The following is a 22,274-nucleotide window of genomic DNA, read 5'->3' as shown; positions in this document are numbered from 1 at the left end:
GAGTTCCAGATGTTAATAGGGAACGTCGAGCCAAGAGACGAGCTTCATAGACAGCGAAGATACAACGTTGGGAAAGCAAATTTTACAGGATCGAGAAACTTTTTTGAAAATGCGGATTGGAGAAAACTCAGAGAAACGAGAGATACAGAGGAAGTGGGATATCTTTCTAGACCTCTATAATTTGGGAGTGGAAAAATTTGTACCAAGAGTAAGAGGGAAAGAAAACAGGAAAAAGGAGTGGTTTAATAGAAGGTGTATGATAGCAAAAAAAGAGAAAGATACGGCGTGGAACAATTGGAGAAAGAGAGGTAACAACAGAACAAAGGAAGTATATAAAAGAACAAGAAATGAATACACAAGAATACGTAGAGAAGAAGAAAGGAATTTTGAAAAAGGTATAATAGACAAATGCAAAATGAACCCAAACTGTTTTATAGATTTGTTAATGGCAAACTGAAACAAAAGGAAGGAATCACCAAACTGAAAGTAGAAGGAGAGGTCTTTAAGGATGCGGCAATGCAAGCAGAAATAATGAACAAACGTTTCCAGTCAGTTTTCACTAAAGAAAAGGAGCTTGTGGAAGGGGAGGGAGTGATTAGAAATGTTCCGGTGATGAAAGATATAAAAGTGGAGGTACAGGAAGTGTATAAATTACTGGAAACTCAAGATGTAAGGAAAGCCCCAGAACCTGACGGAATTTCTAATTGGGTACTGAAGGAATGCAGAGAACAACTGGCGGATAAAATTCACAGTTTAATCGTATGCTCACTGGAAGAGGAGAAAGTGCCACAAGAATGGAAGAGGGCAAATGTGGTACCAATTTACAAGGGAGGAAACAGGGAAGAACCCCTGAATTATAGACCAGTGTCTAACCAGCATGGTCGCAAAATTGTGTAAGAGAATCCTGAAAGACAAATGGATAAAATATCTGGAAGAGATGAATATTTTGGCTGAATGTCAGTTTGGATTCAGAAGTGGAAGGTCATGTGTTTCTAACTTGTTGAGCTTTTACTTAAGAGCGATTGATGTGGTACAGGAGAGAGATGGTTGGGTGGATTGTGTGTACTTAGACTTAGAGAAGGCCTTTGACAAGGTACCTCATAAGAGACTAATGTGGAAACTAGAATATATAGGAGAACTAAAGGGGAAACTTCTGGAATGGATGAGAGACTTTTTGAGAGACAGACAAATGAGGACAGTAATAAAGGATAAGATGTCTGGATGGAGGGAAGTAACAAGTGGAGTCCCTCAAGGCTCAGTGTTGGCGCCAGTAATGTTCCTGATTTACTTAAATAATATGGTAGATGGAGTGAACAGTTATTGCAAGTCTGTTTGCTGATGATGTAAAGATCTTGAGGAAGGTAGAGGTTGAGGAGGATTGTAAAATACTGCAGGAGGATTTGGATAGGATACACAATTGGAGCTGGACGTGGGAAATGAAATTTAATGTAAAGAAATGTAAAATATTGGAAATGGGTAAAAGTACCAGGAGGCCATCACTGAATTATTTGTTGGGTAATGAATTAATCACAAAAAGGAGAGAAGAGAAAGATTTGGGAGTGCTGGTCCAAGATAGTTTGTCACCAGAAAAGCACATTAACAAGATAGTTGGAGAGACTTATAAACTCTTGACTAACATAAGAGTAGCATTTCATTATATGGATGAGGAGATGATGAAAAAATTGATAGTGGCCATGATCCGCCCCAGGTTAGAATATGCAGCGGTAGTGTGGTGCCCACACAAAAAGAAAGATATAAACAAGATTGAGAGAATACAAAGAACAGCAACCAAGATGGTCCCCAGTCTGACAGACCTGTCATGCAGAGAGAGGCTGGAAAAATTGGATTTGCCTTCCTTAGAGGAAAGGAGAAAGAGGGGAGACATGATTGCAGTGTTCAGGACCATGGTGGGAGTAGATAAAATTGACAAAGAAGATCTGTTTGTATGGGATAAGAGAGCAACAAGAGGACACGGAATGAAATTGAAGAAGTCAAGCTGCTTGAAGGATATCAAGAAATATAGCTTTCCTTACAGAAGTATAGACTTATGGAATAGCCTGGACAAAGAGATCGTCCAGTCTAAAAATTTAAACGAGTTTAAAGCTAAATTCGACTTATTGAGAAACAGCGACGGAAACCCACGAGCATAGTACATTCCGTGTATATCATAATTGGGTATATTAGGTAAATACTTAAATATTTGGAACAACTTAGACAAAGAGGTGGTGCATGAGAAAAACATTCATGTGTGTAAAGATAGACTTGATAAATGTGGATATGGAGACAGGACAACATGAGCATTGCTCAATTCCTGTATACTACAAATAGGTAAATACACACACACACACACACACATATATATATATATATATATATATATATATATATATATACACACACACGTGACAGTGTCCTGCTTTTAGCTCCAGTAAATCTGGTCAATTTATACATGTACTGTATGTCAACTGCTGCTAGCTATATTACACATAAACAATGTGAATCTCTGTTTACCTTGAGGGATGCCCCGGTGAACTTTGACAGGATGTTCACCAAATAGTGACACAGCTCGCCATATCTGAGATCTGGTTTAGGTCCCCAATCCTTGAAACTGGTGAACTTCTCGCTAGATATAAGGTATAAGGATCCAGCCCCAAACACTGTATATTGTTCCTGTACATATCTTCGTGGCGTTGATCCAGATGTCTGCATATATCTAACAGTTCCATCTCTAACAACCGTGTCTAGACAGCCACTATTGCGAGGAGTTTGCCGTCCAATATCGTTGTAAACAAAACAACGTGATTTCTGTAGTCACTGGAAAATGTCTATTTTGCTGCTACCAACAATCTGGTTTGTCAACATTACAAATCGCCCATTGTTTCTGTATTTACGTGTGCTTTGAAGTAAAAATCCATATGTAAAGATAAATATTAAAACGAAAATCTTATAGCAGCTCAAATTAACAAACTATACTATAATTAAAGTGGCATTTTATATTGTCAACCAATATCGTGTATCACAGTAGGTGATGAGATGTATTTTTAGACGAATATGCAGTCAGCCAGCACTCGGACAATGAGGCGCTTGCACAAAAATGGCGCCATGTAGGCCGACCAGTCAGCGAACAGCAGAGAATGTTGGAGTGTTGGCTGTCTAGTCTCTCTTTCTATAGGGTCACTACGTGGAACCACTGTCTAACTTTCTTCATTTCTTCGACAGTCGTGGCCTTTCCTCTAATTTTCTCTTTGTTGAACACTTCCTATCGTCTAAACTTCACCTTTTCTTCACTGAGACAGCTGTTTGTAGCGAGTGATAAACTCTTCTCTGTACCTTTCTACTTCTCTACTTTTACTTCAGTGCCAATGGTGGCTGTTTGGTATGTATATCCTACAACATATTTTGCCTTTTTGTTCCAGAACTTGTCTTCTGCATTCTCAACTCTCTGGTTTCATCTTTCTTGTCATTGACGGAATATATCTGTCTATCTATCTATTGCCAGACGCCTCAATCCCGTTCGGGGTGGCCACAAACAAATCACCTCCACGTCTCCCTGTCCCCCACCATTTCACTGCCCCGCTCCCAACTCAAACCCCCCTCTCATATACCTCTCCACCCATCCCTCCACCTCATCCTCGGCCTCCCCCTCCCTCTCCACCCCTCCACCTCACTCACATACACTCTCTTCGTCAGTCTTTCACCCTCCATCCTCTCCACATGACCAAACCACCTCAGTGTATTCCTCCTAACGCTTCCCATCACATCCACACCACAACGCTCCTTTATATCCTCATTTGTCAGCCTGTCTCTCCATGTGACTCCACAGGCTCCTCTTAAATAACCCATTTCCACTGCTCTTACTATTGACTTGTGTCCTTCCAACAACGTCCAAGCTTCACTTCCATACGTTTGAGTTGGTATCACAATACTGTCATGTAGTAACTTTTTTACTTCCATGCTCACTTCCCTGTTTCTTATCACTGCTTTCAAGGAACCAGCAACCTTTCTTCCCTGCTGTACCCTTTCAAGCACTTCACCCTCCAAACCTCCATCCTTACTCATCACACTACCCAACGTACTCACGTACTCACATTTTCCAATTCCTCACCATCCAACCTCGCTGTACATTCACTGACTTCATCTCTCTCAAAGACCATCACTTTGTTCTTCCCTACATTCACCTGTACTGTGTACTTATCCTATAATTCTACTGACTTCTAAGACGGAACACATCAGTTTCTCCTTTCTCTGAAATCTCCACAGTTCTAGGTTGTTTCAGTGTTCACAACCACCTTTGGCTATCCTTTCCTTTCGCTGGTCAACGAAACAAGTCTACGCCTTTTCTATCCTTAATGACCTAAAGCAGCTTGTGGTTACAACATACTATACTGTACTTGACCTTTTCCTTACAATTAATCCTTCTGCTTATACACATTACGCAGTTAATCCTCGGTGCGACGAATTACCTTGGAATTACCTAATCGGCACTTGATAGGAAAATGATAACGGGGATGAATTAAAAAAAAAAAAAAAAAAAAAAAAAAGCCAAAATGGCCAAAAAAGCCATTTATATGATGGATACATTTGATTTAGGGTCAAAAGCTTTTTGGCCTTTAATTTTGCCTTTCAAGAGTAAGGAAAAAGTTTTGGTATGCTACATAGTTCAAAATTTTTTATATTCCCAGAACATAAAAAAATCTCCAAAATACCATTAAATTTTATGCCATTACATTTTAAAAGTAACTTTAAAATTTAGTTATTTAAAATAAGAGAATACAAGGGAAAAGGAGAAAAAGAGGTGTGGAAAAGTATATGGTAGGATACTTATTGACAGAGGTTGGGAAACAACAGAGGGATTAGTTGGAGAAGAACACTTAGAACAGGGAGGCTTTAGGATGGGAATTGGTTGTGTAGATCAGATACTGATTCTTAGGTCTTTTGTGGAAAAATTTTGAGAGAAGGAAGTTGTATACGGCCTTCATGGATTTGGAGAAAGCATATGACATGGTGGATCAACAAGGAATGTGGAAAATATTAAGAATATATGGGGTAAATGGGACATTGCCAAATGCCGTGAGGAGTATGTATGAGGGGGCTAAAAGACTGCAGTGCGGGTGGATGATGAACTAAGAGTTTTCTATCAGAGGAAATGGGTAGTGTGATGAGAAAGGACGTAAGTTGGGAGGGTGAAGTGCTTGAAATGGCACAACAAGGAAGAAAGGTTGCTGGTTCTTTGAAATCAGTGATAAGAAGCAGGGAAGTGAGCATGGAAGTAAAAAAGTCGCTGCATGACAGTATTGTGATACCAACTCTACTATATGGAAGTGAAGCGTGGACCTTGTTGGAAAGACACAAGTCCAGAGTGAGAGCAGTGGAAATGAGTTATTTGAGAGGAGCATGTGGAGTTACAAGGAGAGACAGACTGACAAATAAGGATGCGAAACAGCATTGTAGTGTGGATGTAGATGTGATAGAGCATTAGGAGAAATACACTGAGGTGGTTTGGACATATGTGCAGGATGAAGAGCAAAAGACTAACAAGAAGAGTGTATGTGAGTGAGGTGGCAATGGAATTGTGAGGTAAATGAGAGAGGGGGGTGCAATTTGGGAGCAAGGCAGTGAAATGTCAGGGGACGGTGACATGGAGGCGATTGTGGCCACCCCTTACGGGATTAAGGCATCTGGCAATTGATAGATATGAGATATTTTAAATATCTCCCAGAGGGGGGGGGAGGATGAAATTCCACCCCCGCCTTTGGAGTTAAGGGGGAATCATCGGAATTTTTCTGGAAAAAGTGGGAAATGACCAAGAACAGCTTGAGAACCTCTGGCCTTGGTTGAAATTAGGTTGGACTACATAAATTTAGTTTATCAGGTCAGGTACACAATAACTGGCTGAAGCTTTTAAGGAGAGATGTAACCTGCATCATGAGTGGCCAAAGAGATCTTCAGCTGAGTGGGGAAAATTTCCCCCAAACATGTGAGTTCCCTCCTTACCCTTAGCTTATTGCCACCCTAAGATGGTGGGAGAAATGTTAGCACATAAGAAAAAGCCAACCTTTGTATGAGGACTGTAGCGGTGGCACCCTTATGGTGACCTTAAGAAGAAACGTTAAAACATCTGCCTCTATGGATCTTATGAATTTGTTTGTGAAACAAGATCACTCATCTTAAATGCCAGGACCAACTTTCCTAGCCCCGGGCTCCTATGCTCCTCATGGGGCAACGTAGGATTAGATGATGGATGGATGGATGAACAGGATCACAATAAACATGGTAGGTTTCGGAATTTGGGTTTAATATATTTACATTTATATGTACATAAAAATATTTTTTGTACTGGAAAAAATATAATACAACATTCAACTAGACAGCAGCTTGCCAAAACACAAGGGTCACTCCTACACTCATCATCATTCTAACATAGGGAAAGCCCCATTATGCTTCAAATTCAGTGACTTTAGAGCATCAGTATTCTGACTTGGCATGTATGTAGTGATTGTGGTATCAAAACATTTTAAAATCGGGAACTCTTCCTACAATAAAATAAACTGTTTACACATCACTGCTCTACCCTTGCCTTTTAAAACTGTCCACACCACATCAGACAATATTGCACAAGTAAATTCTCTCAATATGAGACCCTTCACTGGAGTGATGACAAATGGTGGGACTGTGTGAAGCATACCACTTACACTACAAGCATCCATGAACATATGGCCACAAGTGAGATCAACATCTACTTTAACATGAAAAACTCGGTATCTCTTATACTTCAGAACTGTAACATCACAAGCATTTGGAATGAGGCTATAACACAGCTTGATTTCATAAATAACAAATGCAGCTTTATATACATATAAATTTACAAAATTGTAACATATGTAACATATTACAAAATATGTTCAGTTTAAGGTATGGTACATGTTGAATGTTTCTGATCAGATTTACACAAGAAGTAACACAGTTTTAAGTCAGGGTGTAGACGTGACAGTTTACCATTAACTGCATCTTTAAGTCATTGATAATTACCTAACAATCAGAAATTCCCAACTTGCAGATAGTGTACAGCTGATGTAGAATTACAGGCAAAGTATTCCCCTTGAACTACAAATGCTTCTAGATGTGTCTTTCTTGGTGCAAAGCAATTTTACATGATACTTGGCTACATTCATTGAAATTTTTGCTAACTCTTTTTTCTCAAGGAATAATTAAATGTCTCTGAATAATGTACTGAACAATGAAACTTCATATTCACAATCAGACTTGCTAATGTTGCACTGTGGTCACATCTCTGATGTCCACTCGTGACCACCACAACATATGCTGGGTGTCCAAGTTTCATGGATACCACCATGCCAAAAATACAGCTGATAACTTCATTTCAGACTTTGCAGTACAGTATGCTGTAACATGTACCATCACTGCTATTCAGATGAACTAAAACTGTATAACTGTTCATGGTTCATGTGAATTCAGTGTTAAGCTTTCTATTACACTGCAGCTTAAGGATTTTATTATATTTTCAGTTGATATCTTTGAAACACAATACACAGTCTGGGGGGAGGGGAGGAAAAAAAAGGCAACACCTGTCTCCACTGTGTCCTTTCCTCAGAAATATTGTCCAAATTCAAAGTTCTGGAACATGGCACATATTTATGCAGAAACTTGCTCACACTCTTTTCTTGGACTGGGGCATTGGTGACAATCACCTCTCGGTTCACTGGGGCAGCATTTTACAATCCATGAAGCTGTCACTCATTCTGACCTTGCCTGGAACCTGCCCTGGTGCGAGTGTCAGACAGTGGTTTCTGTACTGTCTCTACTGCAAGGCAACACAAGCTTCAGAATGGTATATCAACTCAGTAAACTTTATATAGTTCATAAATAACTCAGTTATGGTAACTAAATGAGAATAAAGCATGACAGTATTCAGGTACCAATATAAGTGCTTTGCAAAAAAAATAACAATAGGATAAGGTATGACTGTGAAGCGCATTTGCAAGTGATGTGGCTAAATCATGCTTTTTAGAAAGATATAAGTACAGAAACAGCAGACAGTATGGCTCTAAAAGAATGCTGGAATTCCTAATGCTATTCTTGGATAACTAAGTACTGTAAGCACTGAGCCTCTGAACACAAAACAAAGGTAACTACAGCTAAACCTGTTCCCCCCCCCCCCAACCCCCAGCAAAGTATTTGATGAGTGCTAAAGCTCCATTATGCAAAACTAAAGAATTTTGGTAGTACTGTATTATTTTTCTGGTCTACAAGGTATCTTATTTTTGTCTACTAAGATTTTTATATTTTCTATGCGTCTAATATCGAAAGGCTTACTCATTTAAATGATATACAAAATGTGCTCAAGCAAGATCATATAGCAATAAAAAATGTATAACTTTAGATGAGATAACCTTTGATATATATGATATTTTCCTTACCAAATTTACCTTAATTATCCCTATGGATGGCAAGGAAGACAAAATATATTTTAATTATAAATGCAAAAGAGTGTCTTGATAATGAATGACATTTTTTGTTTAATTTTTCAAAGGTAATAAATTCTGTCTGAAAATATACCATGCCTACATTTTTACTACCTTATGTTAGTTAATATTAACTGTAACGTGTTTATTCACTGTAATTACCATGGGTGAATTGAAAGTAGCTCGACTGCACCTAATCTACCAACACCAGCAATCTTACTCAGAGTCAGAGATCCCAAGGGTAATAGCGGAGATCTTGTGGGTGGCCACCAGAGAGGCAGGAAGGGAAGGAGGAGGCGAAGGTGGAGGGAGCTCAGAGGGGGAGATGTTGAGGTTGTTTACTTCCATCATTTGGTCACCCCCAACCATGGGTGCTGGCAGAGCCTCAGGACTCGGGTCTGTTGGTGGGTGAAGTTGGTGAGCACAGAGACAGCATCACACCCACCCCACCCATGGACACAGTAACGTTTTCAGATTTTACCATTTTTATTTTACTGTAGTTCTATTCTACTGTCAGATAGGGTTAGGATTTAACAATTTTGACATGGTACTCTCTGAGTAAGTAGAGAAATCAAATTACAGTACCAAATTTCATGGTGTGCTATATCATTCTTTCTGCAAGATACACAGTACCCTGTACACTATACTGTACAGTAAAACACCATGAATCAGGAGCCACAATGGTTATGACTCTAATTATAAGCTGGACACAAACAATCCAATGTGTGTGTGTGTGTGTGTGTGTGTGTGTATAAAAAAAATATATATATATATATATATTGTAATGCTACTTTATCTGAGTGTTTTAACATTTATGATAATGTACAATCAAATGCTTGAATGAAATATTTCAATCAATCAATGGTAAAAACAGGTAAGAACAGATATAAAAGTGGATAGGAATGTAATGCACTTAGTTGTAAGCACAGTACATTATTTTTCTAAAGGTAAATATAAAGCCCAATGCAAAGCTGGGAAAAGTAATCTATGTAAATATGCAAAATACAGGTGATGCAACTTGCATGCAGATTATAAGCTCTGGACACACTACCTTCTTCTAAGTTATGGAGAAATCGCTTTTGGCTCTGAGGTGTGTAGACAACTTGCTGGTGATGATGGTGATGGTGGAATGGGTTCGGTGGTGAATACCGCTTTCTGTCTCCACTCTCCACGCTAGATCGGGACTCTGCTCGTACTACTAAGTTTTCTGGGGATATTCGCTGGGAGTAACTGTGAGAGTGTAGCTGGGAGGGGTCTGGTGAGAAGCGCTTGGAATCCTGAGTGGGGACGTGGGATGGGTCTGGTGAGTACCTTCTGTTATCTGGTGAATAACGTTTGGAGTCCAAGGTAGAGAATTTCCGTGTATCTGGTGAGCTGCGGTGCTTCGTCCCAGGAGAGTAGGTCCCAAACTGGTTGTCAGCTGGGGAGCCCCGAGAGCGTGCCTATGGGGCAGTGACCAATTGAAAGAGGTAGATTTGGTGAGGAAGCACTAGTCTGCAGCTAGATGATACTTTTCGATCTTATTAGTGTTTCATCGTTCTAGGATGTTTCACTGTTTAGCTAACATATCAACAAAAACAAGCACAAAACAGGCATAATACTGTACTGTGCTTTCACTCTGATCTACCAGGCAGTATGACTTACCTGGTCCATATAGCGTGAGAGGGTTGGTCTGGATTCCACACGCAAATTGTCAGGCTTGTCAGGCATCTCATTGTCTGAGGCTGTGGTGGTGGACAGCCGTTCACTTGCCCACAGTGGGGATGTCATGTTATGCTCTGGAGATGAAAAAGCAAGCAGAATTCAATACATGTGAAACTAAACTCCATTTAAATCATACTAAAACTATTATCAACAACAACAACAACAGCAGCAGCAATAATAATAATATAATAATAATAATAATAATAATAGTAATAATAATAATAATAATAATAATAATCTATAATTCTGGCATGCATTTGACCCTAATTACTGCTGAAAATCTTTTGTGTTCAGATGGAAGGGACTGCCTAAAATCTTTCTTAAACAAATGCCTTGAAAAATTCTGGAAGTTTGTATATCAAGTAAAAACAACACTTCTGGAGGCAAGAATTGCTTGAAACTTTCCCGTAGCGATGGCTTTATTATGGTACGTTGTTGTTCAATAACCTCAGACTGTTGCTGAGCAGACCCACCAACCACAGGCATGCAACTGCCCTTGCAGGGTAATCCTGTGCAGTGAACTGATGCTTCCTTGTGACAGACAGTGCCTCATCACAGCAAGGTGCAGGGAAGAATGTGAAAGATTGGTTCCGTAATGGACACCACATTTGTATTTTTTCCACCCAGTTGACAGGGGAACCACAGTAGGCTCCACATAATCCAATCATTTGGTTATATGGTTACCATCCAGCATTCTGAATGGTTTCCAAGGGTACCTATACCTAGAGCACTGGGTCTGACTACAGTTCTTCTTCACTTACACCACCTGTCATCCAAGATTTGTTAGTCCAGCATGCCCCAGGAAAAAGATGATTGTTGTGTTGTGTTGTACTGTGTATGTGCAGTAATAACCTGGACTTGGATTGTGTACATATTACTGAGTTTCCTGCCTGTTAGTGTTGTGCAAGGCCAACTACTGGGCTTTTGGACTATGGGTTTTTGCTACTTTCACTCTAGATAAAAATAGTGTAAGGAAATAGCTGAAGTGAGACTTTAAAAAATAAAAAGTGAAGGGAAGGATGGGAGAAATAGGATGAGAGGAGGGCAGCCACAAAAGAGGTACACAGCACTGCATCAAATGAGTGGATGATGGTCACCACCATCTATTACACAACTGTTGCTGTTGTCATTGCTCAACCCCGGTCTCACCTAACTGAGCAGACCCATCAACTGCAGGTTTGCAACTGCCCCTATGGGGTTGTTCTATAGGTTCCCTGCACTGTTTATGCTGTGTCTGTGTCTTACTGTGGCATGTGCTGGGCAGTGCTCCATTATGGTGTTATGCTGTGTGGGACTATTCTACAAGCTGGGAACATGTCTTTTGTGATTTTACCCATTCCAAATCTATGCCATTAGCTGAGGAGGGCTGGGTGATGTGCTGCTCTAAGCCTAGCCAGATGAACTCTGATGAGTGGATGTCAGGAGGGTGAGCTTGTAATAAAGTTTTCTGACAAAGGTGTTGTATTGCCATGCATATGACGTGAGCATGTTGATGTTTTTTCATTGCTGGTGTTCGAATGTCTGGAAGTAGGATGCTATTGTAGTTTGTTAATGTTTCTGTGGTGACTGTTTTATGTGCCTAGGTGTGTTGTGCCTCTCTGTCATGTAATGACAGGGGTGTTGTGTACTGACAGTAAAACTTATAAAAATATACATTTTCAAAAAACATTCTCCTGTAAAAAGACCTTTACCTTTCAAAGTGCTACAGACCTTTGATAATGCCAGGGTAAGCTGGTGGGAGTTGAGAAGACCAATGTGTGGCGTAAAGTGGGCGGATGTTGTGCAGAAGAGGGGAGCCAGTCACTCCCTCCCTTCCTTGACTGGTCATCATGCCCGGTGGGGTGGGTGTGGGAAGGGCCTCTGCAGTTGTATCCAGGTCATAGATGTTAGGTAGATAGCTGGACGGCTTTGGTGGAACTGTGGGCAAAAAAAAATATGAGTACAGTATATACATATCATCTCATATGTAAATATGCTGATGATATATTAACTGACTCAACATGTCAAAGAATTTTTTTTTTTAACATGGGGATGCCATCTAGCCTCTACACTGAGTGGCAAGCCAAATGGTTTCCTGTACCCAGGAAACCATTTACTATGCTAGGTGGTAACCATATAACCAGGGTTTATGGTCAGGTTAAATGTCCCCCAGATTCCCCTATCTAAAATCACAATCATGGCAAATGTTTTGGAGAGCCTTGGATGGCCCAGTACCTGCTCAGGGCCCCAACCAAATGGGCAGATTCGTATGGCCATGTGGAATGTGAGAGGTGTGTATGAGGAAAGCAAGAAGGTGGAAGTGGTGAATGTGTTCAAGCGTGTGAGATATGCCGTGATGGCATTGTGTGAAACGAAGACGAAAGGGTGTGAATTGGAGGAGTGGAAGGGTGTGAAATGTGCAAGATCAGGCTTGAATGGGTGAGGCAAATGCAAGGAAGGAGTTTCTCTGTTGATGAATGAGGTGTTGTAGAGTGGAATGAGAACTTACAAATGTGTCAGTTCGAGATGTATGAATGTCACATTCAAGTTTGAGAAGGTGAAGTGGATGTGATAGTAGAGCATTCACCATGTGATGACAGAAGTGAGAGAAAGACAGGTTTTGGGATGAGCTGGATGAAGTTGTGGGAGAAATGCCCAGGAGCTATAAAAGTGATTGTAATGGGCGATATGAATGGAACAGTAGGCACTGGTTCTGAGGATGACATAATGGGTTATAATGGAGTACCAGGAGAAAATGATAATGGGAAGTGACTGAAGGATACGTGTCAGGAAAGGAGGTTGTGCATTTGTAACTCGTATTTCAAGCATAAAGATACACATAAATATACATGGTATAGAGGGAACAGGGATCGTGTTGAAAAGAGCCTGACTGATTACGTGCTCGTAGAGAGGTAGATGCTGGGAAAGGTTGCTGATATGAGGGCCGTGAGAGGACGATCTGGAGGTCTGTCAGATCATATGATTGTGGTATGCAAGATCAAGCTGAGGGGAGTGAGATGGACCAGGAGAGAAAGGAGGAGTCAAGGAGAAAGACTGAAAATTGAGAAGCTGAGGATCAAAGAAATGGCAGATGGGTATAGGATCAAAGTAGGGGAGGAGTTAGAATCAGAGAATTGGAATGAAATGAATGTGGACAGCCTGTGGAATGCATATAAGGAGTGCTTAGTTATGAATGCAAAAGCAGTGTGTGGTGTGGCAAGAGTAACAACAAAGAAGAAAGGTACGGCATGGTGGGATGAAGAAGTTAAGAAAGCAGTGGAGGAAAAGAGGAAGAAGTAGCTAGAGTGGTTACAGGACAGGGGTTCAATTGAAATAAGAACTGAATATACTTAAGAAACATGTAAAGAGACAACAGAAGAGGAAAAAGATGGAGGTAAATGATGATCCAGGAAGAAAAATGAATGTAAATTACTGTACTCTGAAAATAGGAAGTTATTCCGGAAAGAGGTGCGGAAATGCAGAAGTGACGGTGGAAAGAAATGTGAAAGTGTGAAGGAGGTAAGTGGTAGAATATTAACCCTTGGGGATGAAGTAGGGATCAGATGGAAAGAAAATTTTGAAAGCCGGATGAATGCGCATAGAGAGAGCAGAGTGGCTGCAAACATGATTGGATTTGGGGGTGTGCAGAGAAGGAATGCAGTGCCAGGAAATGTCACACTCACACAGGTGAAGAATGCCGTGATGCGGCTGAAAAATGGGAAAGCAGCTGGGGTTTATGAGGTATGCAGAGATGATTAAGGCTAGTGGAGAGAGCGGAATGAAGTGCTTGTTGGAGATATGTAAAAAGGCATGGATAAATGAAACTATGCCAGCAGAGTGGAAAAAGGCTGTGATTGTACTCCTGTATGAAAATAAAGATGAGTGAAATCAGTGCAAGAATTATCATGGCATAAGTTTACTGAGTGTGGCAGGAAAGGTATATGGAAGAATTATTATACAGAATGTATAGGAAATATCAGAGGTCCTAGTGAGTGATAAACAGGGTGGCTTCAGGAGTGGTAGAGGATGTGTGGATCAAATATCTGTGGTAAGACAGAGAGTGGAGATGGCTTGTGAGAAGGGCCATAAGGTGTTTGTGGCATTCAAGGATCTGTTAAATGCATACGACAAAGTAGACAGAGAAGGATTGTCGAAGGTTTTGCGCATGTACAGCATAGATGGTAAGCTGCTAGGTGCCGTTAAGAGTTTTTATAAAGGTAATGAATCACGTGTAAGGGTAAATGGGCATCTAAGTGAATGGTTCACGATTGGTGTAGGCATGGAACAAAGTTGTGTGATGTCCCCATGGTTGTTCAATATATATATGGATGAGGTGATGAGAGAAGTAAAAACGCGAGTAAAGGAGAGAGGGATGGTGTTGGTAATGAATGGTGATGGATGGAATATCTCAAATTTGTTGTATGCTGACGATGCAGTACTACTTGGAAACACCACACAAGAACTTGGTAGACTAGTGTTGAGTTTTGCTAATGTCTGTGAGCGTTGTGCCGTGAGAGTAAATGTAGAAAAGACTAAAGTGATGGTTATTGAGAGAGGAGGTGAATCCCAGTGTGATGTTACAGTGAATGGGGACAGACTGGAATTGGTGAGAGAGTTCAAATATCTGGGTACAGCGATAGAAAAGAGAGGAAAATGTGCAAAAGAAGTGGAAAGTAGAGTGATACAAGGAAGGAAAGTAGCTGGTGCTATGAAGGCCTTGATAAGAAAAAGAGGCTTGAGTGTTGCAGCTGCATGAGACTTACATGAAGGAGTGTTAGTGCCAACTAACATATGGATGTGAGACTATGGTGTGGCATGAAAATGTGAAGTCAAGAGTGACAGCAGTGGAGATGGGACTGCTGAGGAATCTATGCTGAGTACAGAGGGTGGATAGCATATGAAATAATGTGATTTGTGAAAGATGTGGAGTGAGGAAGTCAGTGGACACAAGAATCGAATAGTGTACTGAGATGGTACGGTCATGTGGAGAGAATGGATAATAATGGAGTGGTGAAAAAGGTATATCTAAGCGAATCTGGAGGAGGAAGGAAGCGCGGTAGACCAAGAAGGTGGAAGGATATGGTGGATAAGTGTGTGAGGAAGAGAGGTATGCAAGTTGGTAAGGCTAGGGGACTGACAAGAGATCGAGCTGGTTGGATGAATGTTGTGAGAAGAAGTGCACAATCAGGGATTTGGCACCCCTTTTAACGTGGGAGTGTCCAGACTGACTATATCGGATACGTTTATGTGAAGCTAAAGAATGTGGTGTTTTTGGCGTATCAGATAGAGCCAGGATTCCTGGGGACTTGAATGATGACTGAATGCAAGTGTGGCCCACTGGACTGGGCAGACTTAGGCAGTCTGGACATGCTACTCCTCACCCTAGGGTGGAGGTCCGGACGATGATGATGATGATGATGATGATGAATCACATCTATCCCCACCATTTAGGTGAGAATTAGGATGAGGATTATATTTATGTCTACATTTATGTTTCTAAAGGCATTAATCAATCATGCATATTGCTTTGTTTCATCATGCATATTGTTCTGTTGATAAAGGCTCCAACATACATGCATGCACCAGCCTTGGTCACCTAATGGTGGCTCTCCATGCTACTTGACCTCCGGCAATTCAGTCTCTTATCCCTGAGGTCACACTCTATGACTCTGACCCAGGTCTTTTTCGGTCTGCCTCTTGCAACCCTACCTATAATGTTCACACTTCTCACTTTCTGCAGCCAACTGTCATCCCCCATCCTCTCCACATACCCAAACCATCCCCCCTCCTCATCACAGCACCAATACTCTCCAGTCCCGCTCTTCCTCTCAAAGCTTCCATCATAAAGACTGCCCCCCCAGGCCTTGCATTCAAGGATGCACTGCACATCCACCTAATCACTGTCATTTCTGTAAGACTGAGCCCAAAAATATCCTCATCCTTTACTGCCAAGGTCTCGCTACCATTCAGCAAAACACTCCTAAAATATGCCAGATTCAAAGATCCCTTAGCACAGAGGGAAAACTCTCTCTATACCACTAGAGGCAACAGCTTCCTGAACTTCTTACAACCACTCCTCAAAGACTTCTTAGTCCAGCCTACCCCAAGAGATAGATTATAGTTGTGTCGCAGGGATATGTATGTGCAGTAATCTCAATGTGGACTTGGACTGTGTAAATATGGTTGAGTTTCCTGTCTGTCAGTGTTGTGCAAAGTCAACTACTCGACTTCTGGTCTGGAGGTCTTTGTTACATTCACTCTGGGTTGAAATGGTGCAGGGAAATAGCTAACACACTATGGACGACTACTATATCAACCCCATCTTTACAGAAATGCATTTGACAGTACACGTGTACTTCCATTCTTAAAGCCACTGAGGTACCAAGAAAATTTTGGAAGTACCCATGTACTTTCAAACATCATGGTTGTCTGCAAGGTTCTGCTGCCTCAGTATGGCTCTTATAATCCTTCCACGCGGTTTTCAGCTACAGAAAAAGTTGGACTATATGGTAACACTCCTTTTTTCTCGGCCAATGGTAACATTATTACGTCATACATATGTCATGAAACTTCATTAGTTTCGACCAATTGTAGACTGCATATAGGACGTTATTTCTCAAGCACCAATCAGATTATCAGCCACCCCACCACTCATGGCTCCCCTGTGGGTCTGCAACTATTATTCAGGTAAATTTGTGAATGACGACTTATTGTGCCTGCAGCCTTGGAGGGAATGTGTGCTCTGTGCTAAACCCTGCCACAGACCCCGTTATATGGAAACACGTCATCAAGTGATGAGGAGGAGGATTTTCCCCTCCATTTAGATAGTGATCTGGATAATTTGATTATGAGTGGTTTTCTGAGGAAAGGTGACGATGATCCATTATATGAGCCAGAAGAGAGTGAGGGTGGGAACACAGATGACAGTGAAAGTTATGTGTCAAGTGTGTCTGCCTTGAGTTCTGACACCTCTTCAACTCCTCACATATTTAGGTTACTGAGTGACCCTTTTTCAGACAAAAGACCAAATGATTTGCCGAATGTGGTGGAAGATTTTTCTGAATGTGCATCCGGAAGTAATTTATCAAAATGAAAATCACCTCTACAGTGCGTTTGATTGTTTCATGTTATTTACGACAAAAGAGACAGTGCAAACATTTGTTCTTGGATAAACACATGTGCAGATAAATTTTTCATTGAGAACCCAACAAAAAGCAAGAGGAGTTTCATGGGTAGGAGATGGGTTGATATAACTGAAAGTGAGTTCTTTATGTTCAGCTGAACATTACCAGGCCTGGCATGACCAGTAACCCACATGCATTCCTTTCTCTCATCTTTCTCTTACTATCCCTTCTTTTTCTCTTCCTTTTATTTTTCTTTACTTTTATACTTCCTACATCTATATTCTTTTCCTTTTACATCAGTTTTTCCCCTCTTCCTTCATTTTTTCTTCACTTCTTTCATTCTTCTTTATCGCATATGGCCTTGCCTTGCCTGGTTGCGTCTGCCATGGAGCGCACCTGTATATAGGTCACCTTCTCACCCACAAAAAACCTAATATTTACTGAAAGAAATCAACATAAATTACAAGGTAAGTAAATACATGTGTAAACTGTGCATATTACTGTTTTCAAGCCTAAATACTTATTGGTTATTTATGTATGTATATTTTAACAAAACTTATGAAAAAAACAAAAATATGTAATATACTGTATGTAGTTTCCACATCATCTTCGTAACTTTGCATCACTTCATTCACTTGGGTTATCTTCTTTTCAATATCACTGCTTTGGTCTATCAGACTGCTTGCTTGCCTAACTGTCTCTTTATCATTTCTGAAATCCTCCATAATACTCTCATGGTTGACAACTGTACCTGCCATTTCACTAATCTTCCTTCTAAGTGAACTCACCTCAACTGACAGCTCATCTAATGTTGTATCTTTCTTGTTTGATTCCTTTACTAATTTTTCATTTTCCTCCTTCTGCATGCACAATTGCTTCTTAATTTCATCCATTTCACTCCAAAATGCCCTTTCCAATTTGTTCACCCTCTCTAATAATTTGTTGTATGTTTCCATTTGAACCAGTTTCTGGTAGAAATCATCATCCTGTTTTCTACCTTTATCCCTTTTCTTAATGCCTTCCATATTTGCTTTACTAAGTATGGTGGTCCTCTTGTGTTATTACTGAGAAAGAAAAAAAAAACTTTTACTTACAAGTATGCATCTCCTTACTCGCCTGTGGTACCGTAGTCAAATACAAGTGGGAGCTTGACCAGCGCATTCCTGCACTAACTGGCTGTATTCCGTTATTTGGGCAACACTTTTGCTTAAACTTGATCTATTATATTAGAACATCATTTAGTTAAGCACAGAGTTTGACTCATATAAAGATACTACAGTATTTAGATATGGCCAGTTGTGGCCAGCACGGAGTGAGGTGATATGATATGCTGTCTCTCTGACGCCTCAACTGTGTGTGTGTGTGTGTGTGTGTGCGTGTGTGTGTGCGTGTGAGAGAGAGAGAGAGAGAGAGAGAGAGAGAGGTGGTCTGCGTCTCTCAGGTCTCCGTGGTGCCATATCCCTTTTATCTTCTCTCCTTCGTTTCTCCTCTCATTTGCTGAGTCAGTGCTGCCAGGCATGTCTCCCTCCTCATCCCTGCTAGCGCGCTGCCTGTCTGGACCGCGCTCTCCATAGTCGCTGTGTCTGTTGCCCACAACACATTCTGCACCACACCTCCCACCACCTTACCTTCCCGCATTTCCTTCCTGCACATATGATGTTTGATATCCCAGTTTTTAGCAATAGTACTGTTTATGAGGATAATAACATTACCTATGGTGTTTCTGTGTCAATCTCTACTGAGTGAGTTAGGTATATGAGTGTTTGGGTTTGGGCCTGGAATGCATCTCTGGCTTTTCTTCAGCATCTTATGGGGAAAATTGCTTTGATATCTGGCACACTTGCTGTCTGAACACTCCCACCGGTACACAACACAACCGGATATCAGGGCATGCCGGTACAGAACCACTGTGTGTGGAGGTGCAGCAACAGCTATGTCAGCACCTTGCTGCCCTGGGGTAAGACTAGGCAGGCACATATACCACTGTGATACTAAAAACTGTTTTGTAATTAAGAAAGAAGGAGATAAGTTCTTAACCTATGCAGTATCATCCTAACAAATAAAGGGTAGGGTGGTCAAAGGGCAGCTGCATTATCTAATTAACTGAAATATTTGTATGAAAATTTTTATTATTCACATTTAATTTGCTTGAAACTATGTGAATGTTTTAACTCTTTCAGGGGTGCAAGTCTTTGTGTAAGTCCAGAGGTGGACTTCAACCAAATTCCAGCATAGTATTTTACTTCTGAGAGTGGATCCTGAATGGCCACTGTCTGGTTTTTAAGTATTTTTCAAGTCTTGCCCAGACCATGGAACAAGTCCAATCTCTCTGGTGTCATCTAGCATGTATGGAGAGAGTGCATTAATAAATGACAACCAGCTACACCCATGTGTTTTGATGACATCCTCTCAGGAAGATACTCAAATTCCCAGAAAACTTAAGCTGCAAATCCACAGCAGAGTCAAGAATTTGGATGTCCCGTATATTGAAGGATCAACACCACTATGTACATCCTGCACTCTTCTTCAAGTCATAGAGTGGAAACCAAATTATATTTGGTCCATTTACTATCTTTTTATGATGCACTAATAACATTTCCTCAAACTTTCACACATCCATAAACCCATAAATTTAATGTAGAGGGCAGTTATTTCAAAAATGGTTGTTTTTCAGCCAGTACAATATTAGTGACAACAAAAGTACTTTTGTGAACGTAAGAATAAAAGTCACCTGGGGGAGGGTTTGGTTTGGCCTCTGTGACCCTGAGAGTGCCGTTGTGTGTGGTGGTATCGTCCTCGTCACTAGAGTGGGAAGAGGCCAGGTCCAGGGAGCGGTGGTCTAGACTTAGTTCACTTTCGCTTTCACTCTCACGCCGCTTGGATGCTCGACCAGCTGCACCTGCCACAAGGCATCACTCAAATCATCCTGCTTACATTATAGCATAGTACACAAACCTATACAGTACATTAAGTGCCCACTGTATATCAAAGTTATGTTTCAAAATATCATAACTTTTTACATACAAGTTCTACTATAAACTGGGATACCTGGCAAGCTGCCTCTCCTTCAAAGTTATGTTTCAAAATATCATAACTTTTTACATACAAGTTCTACTATAAACTGGGATACCTGGCAAGCTGCCTCTCCTTCAAAGTTATGTTTCAAAATATCATAACTTTTTACATACAAGTTCTACTATAAACTGGGATACCTGGCAAGCTGCCTCTCCTGACACTGAGAGGGCTCTTCCTACGTGCTAAGGGATCTTTGTATTCAGTATGTGTTAGGAGTGTAATACTGTATGGTAGAGAGACCTGGGCAGTAAAGGAAGAGGATATTCGCAGGCTCAAACATACAGAAATGACCATGATTAGGTGGATGTGTAGTGCGTCCCTGCATGCAATGCCTGGGGGAGCTGAGTTTACGATGGAAGTGTTGAGAGGTAAGATGGGACTGAAGTGTATTGGTGTTGCGATGAGGAGAGGTAGACTGAGGTGCTCTGGGCATATGGAAAGGATGGGGGATGATAATTGGGTGTAGAAAGTGAGAAGTGTTAATATTGGAGGTGGGGTTGCAAGGGGTGGACCGAAAAAAAGGTGACACGAGGTCATTAAGTGTGATCTCAGAGTTAAGGGACTGAACAGGGTGGCTGCCACAGATCGAGCAGTGTGGATAGTCACCATTAGATGACCAAGGCCGATGCATGTAAGCGTGTTGGAGCCTTCGAAAATTAAACAAAACAAAATGAAACAAGGTAGGAAAGAAACTCTGATAAGCAATTTTTCTTAGGAAAAAAAACAAAACAAAAAAACAAAAAGGAAATAATTAATCTCAGAACATCTTCTTTCTTCTCCTTGAAAAGTTATTAATCTTACTCCAGTTACTTTGCAAAATATGGTAGAAGCAAAGTGGGTAGACTGATGTTGGATATAAAACAGTCTGATCAGTACCTGTATTTTTAAACAATGGATCATCTTACAAGTACATAATGTTAGAATCCATAGAAATAAGATATAAACTTTGATTTTTTACCACAAGTTCTACAGTATCAGTTTGATATCAACTTAGTACAATTTCACATTTAAACAAGGCCAAAAGCATGACACTTGAGGATATAAACATCCTGTATACCAAAAGCTCACCATTCTTTCTATGAAACATGGTGGAATCATTGTAGGCATAGGGTGACTTGACTGACTGAGAATTCAGGTCAGTGTTAGAGTTATAGTTGCTGGGAGTGCTGGATGAAGCCACACGCCCACCTGTCCCCACCACACACTCGCCTCGGCTGTAAGGAGAGCTGGAGGTCTTACACGTAGAGCGTGATGTGGTACTGGCTGTAGAGATCCCAATGTTACGTCGAAGGATGTTGAAGTCATCATTGTATGTCAGAGCAGATCGCTGTACAAGTTAAAAATATATACAAGATGAGTAGATCTAGCAAGGGGGGATAACTATTATATTTCTCTGCAAATCTTTCCTTCTATCCTTACACACTCTTCCTGATACACCATAAACATCACTCATCCCCCTACAGCTTAATACATACAACATTATCATGCTTGCATTGGTCAGCCTTTTTCGCCGGACGACAGCATTCAAAGTTGCATGGTATTCTGTCTTGCTCAGGTTAAGTCACCTAATCCTGAGGTCCTTCCTCTGGACCTCGGCCAACACTTTCCTTGGTTTGTTCACATGGGTTCTCTTCCACAAACAGGTCTGTACAGCAATTCTTCCAGTTACTCTCACACATTCTCTCTACACTGTTCAAATGATCTTATCTTACCATTAATACATCACAACAATAATTTCCAATGCCAAAGCATGCTCTTCAATCTGCACACAATATTTTGTCCCTGTGTGTGAGATTAAACATCCATTTCGCCACTTCATTTCACTGAGTGGAAATCTGCTAACACCTTCTCCAATTCTTGCCCACATTTCACTACCACAGAGCATCGTACCTTTCACATGAAGTACAAC

The 22,274-nt window shown here is 40.8% G+C and overlaps 1 protein-coding gene across 1 annotated transcript in view; it reads right to left on the bottom strand.

The window, feature by feature from the left end:
• Positions 1 to 7,615: 7,615 nt before the first annotated feature.
• The window catches only part of LOC145414905 (protocadherin-like wing polarity protein stan), a 110,507-nt gene continuing 95,848 nt past the window's right edge, over positions 7,616 to 22,274 (bottom strand). Inside the window, exons 25-32 of the mRNA XM_080284320.1 lie at positions 21,434 to 21,692; positions 20,022 to 20,189; positions 18,217 to 18,219; positions 11,898 to 12,104; positions 10,128 to 10,261; positions 9,535 to 9,925; positions 8,704 to 8,881; positions 7,616 to 7,822 (exon numbers count right to left, since the gene is read on the bottom strand). Coding sequence (XP_080140446.1) covers positions 7,795 to 7,822; positions 8,704 to 8,881; positions 9,535 to 9,925; positions 10,128 to 10,261; positions 11,898 to 12,104; positions 18,217 to 18,219; positions 20,022 to 20,189; positions 21,434 to 21,692 — 1,368 coding nt within the window. The 3' untranslated portion in view covers positions 7,616 to 7,794. The remainder of the gene's footprint in view (positions 7,823 to 8,703; positions 8,882 to 9,534; positions 9,926 to 10,127; positions 10,262 to 11,897; positions 12,105 to 18,216; positions 18,220 to 20,021; positions 20,190 to 21,433; positions 21,693 to 22,274) is intronic.

This window comes from Coenobita brevimanus, chromosome 101 (genome assembly GCF_032717465.1).
Source record: "Coenobita brevimanus isolate Jiangsu-jjx chromosome 101, ASM3271746v2, whole genome shotgun sequence".
Classification (NCBI taxonomy): domain Eukaryota; kingdom Metazoa; phylum Arthropoda; class Malacostraca; order Decapoda; family Coenobitidae; genus Coenobita; species Coenobita brevimanus.
Note: the sequence above shows the minus strand (reverse complement) of the source record. Positions and strands in the feature narration are given on the sequence as shown.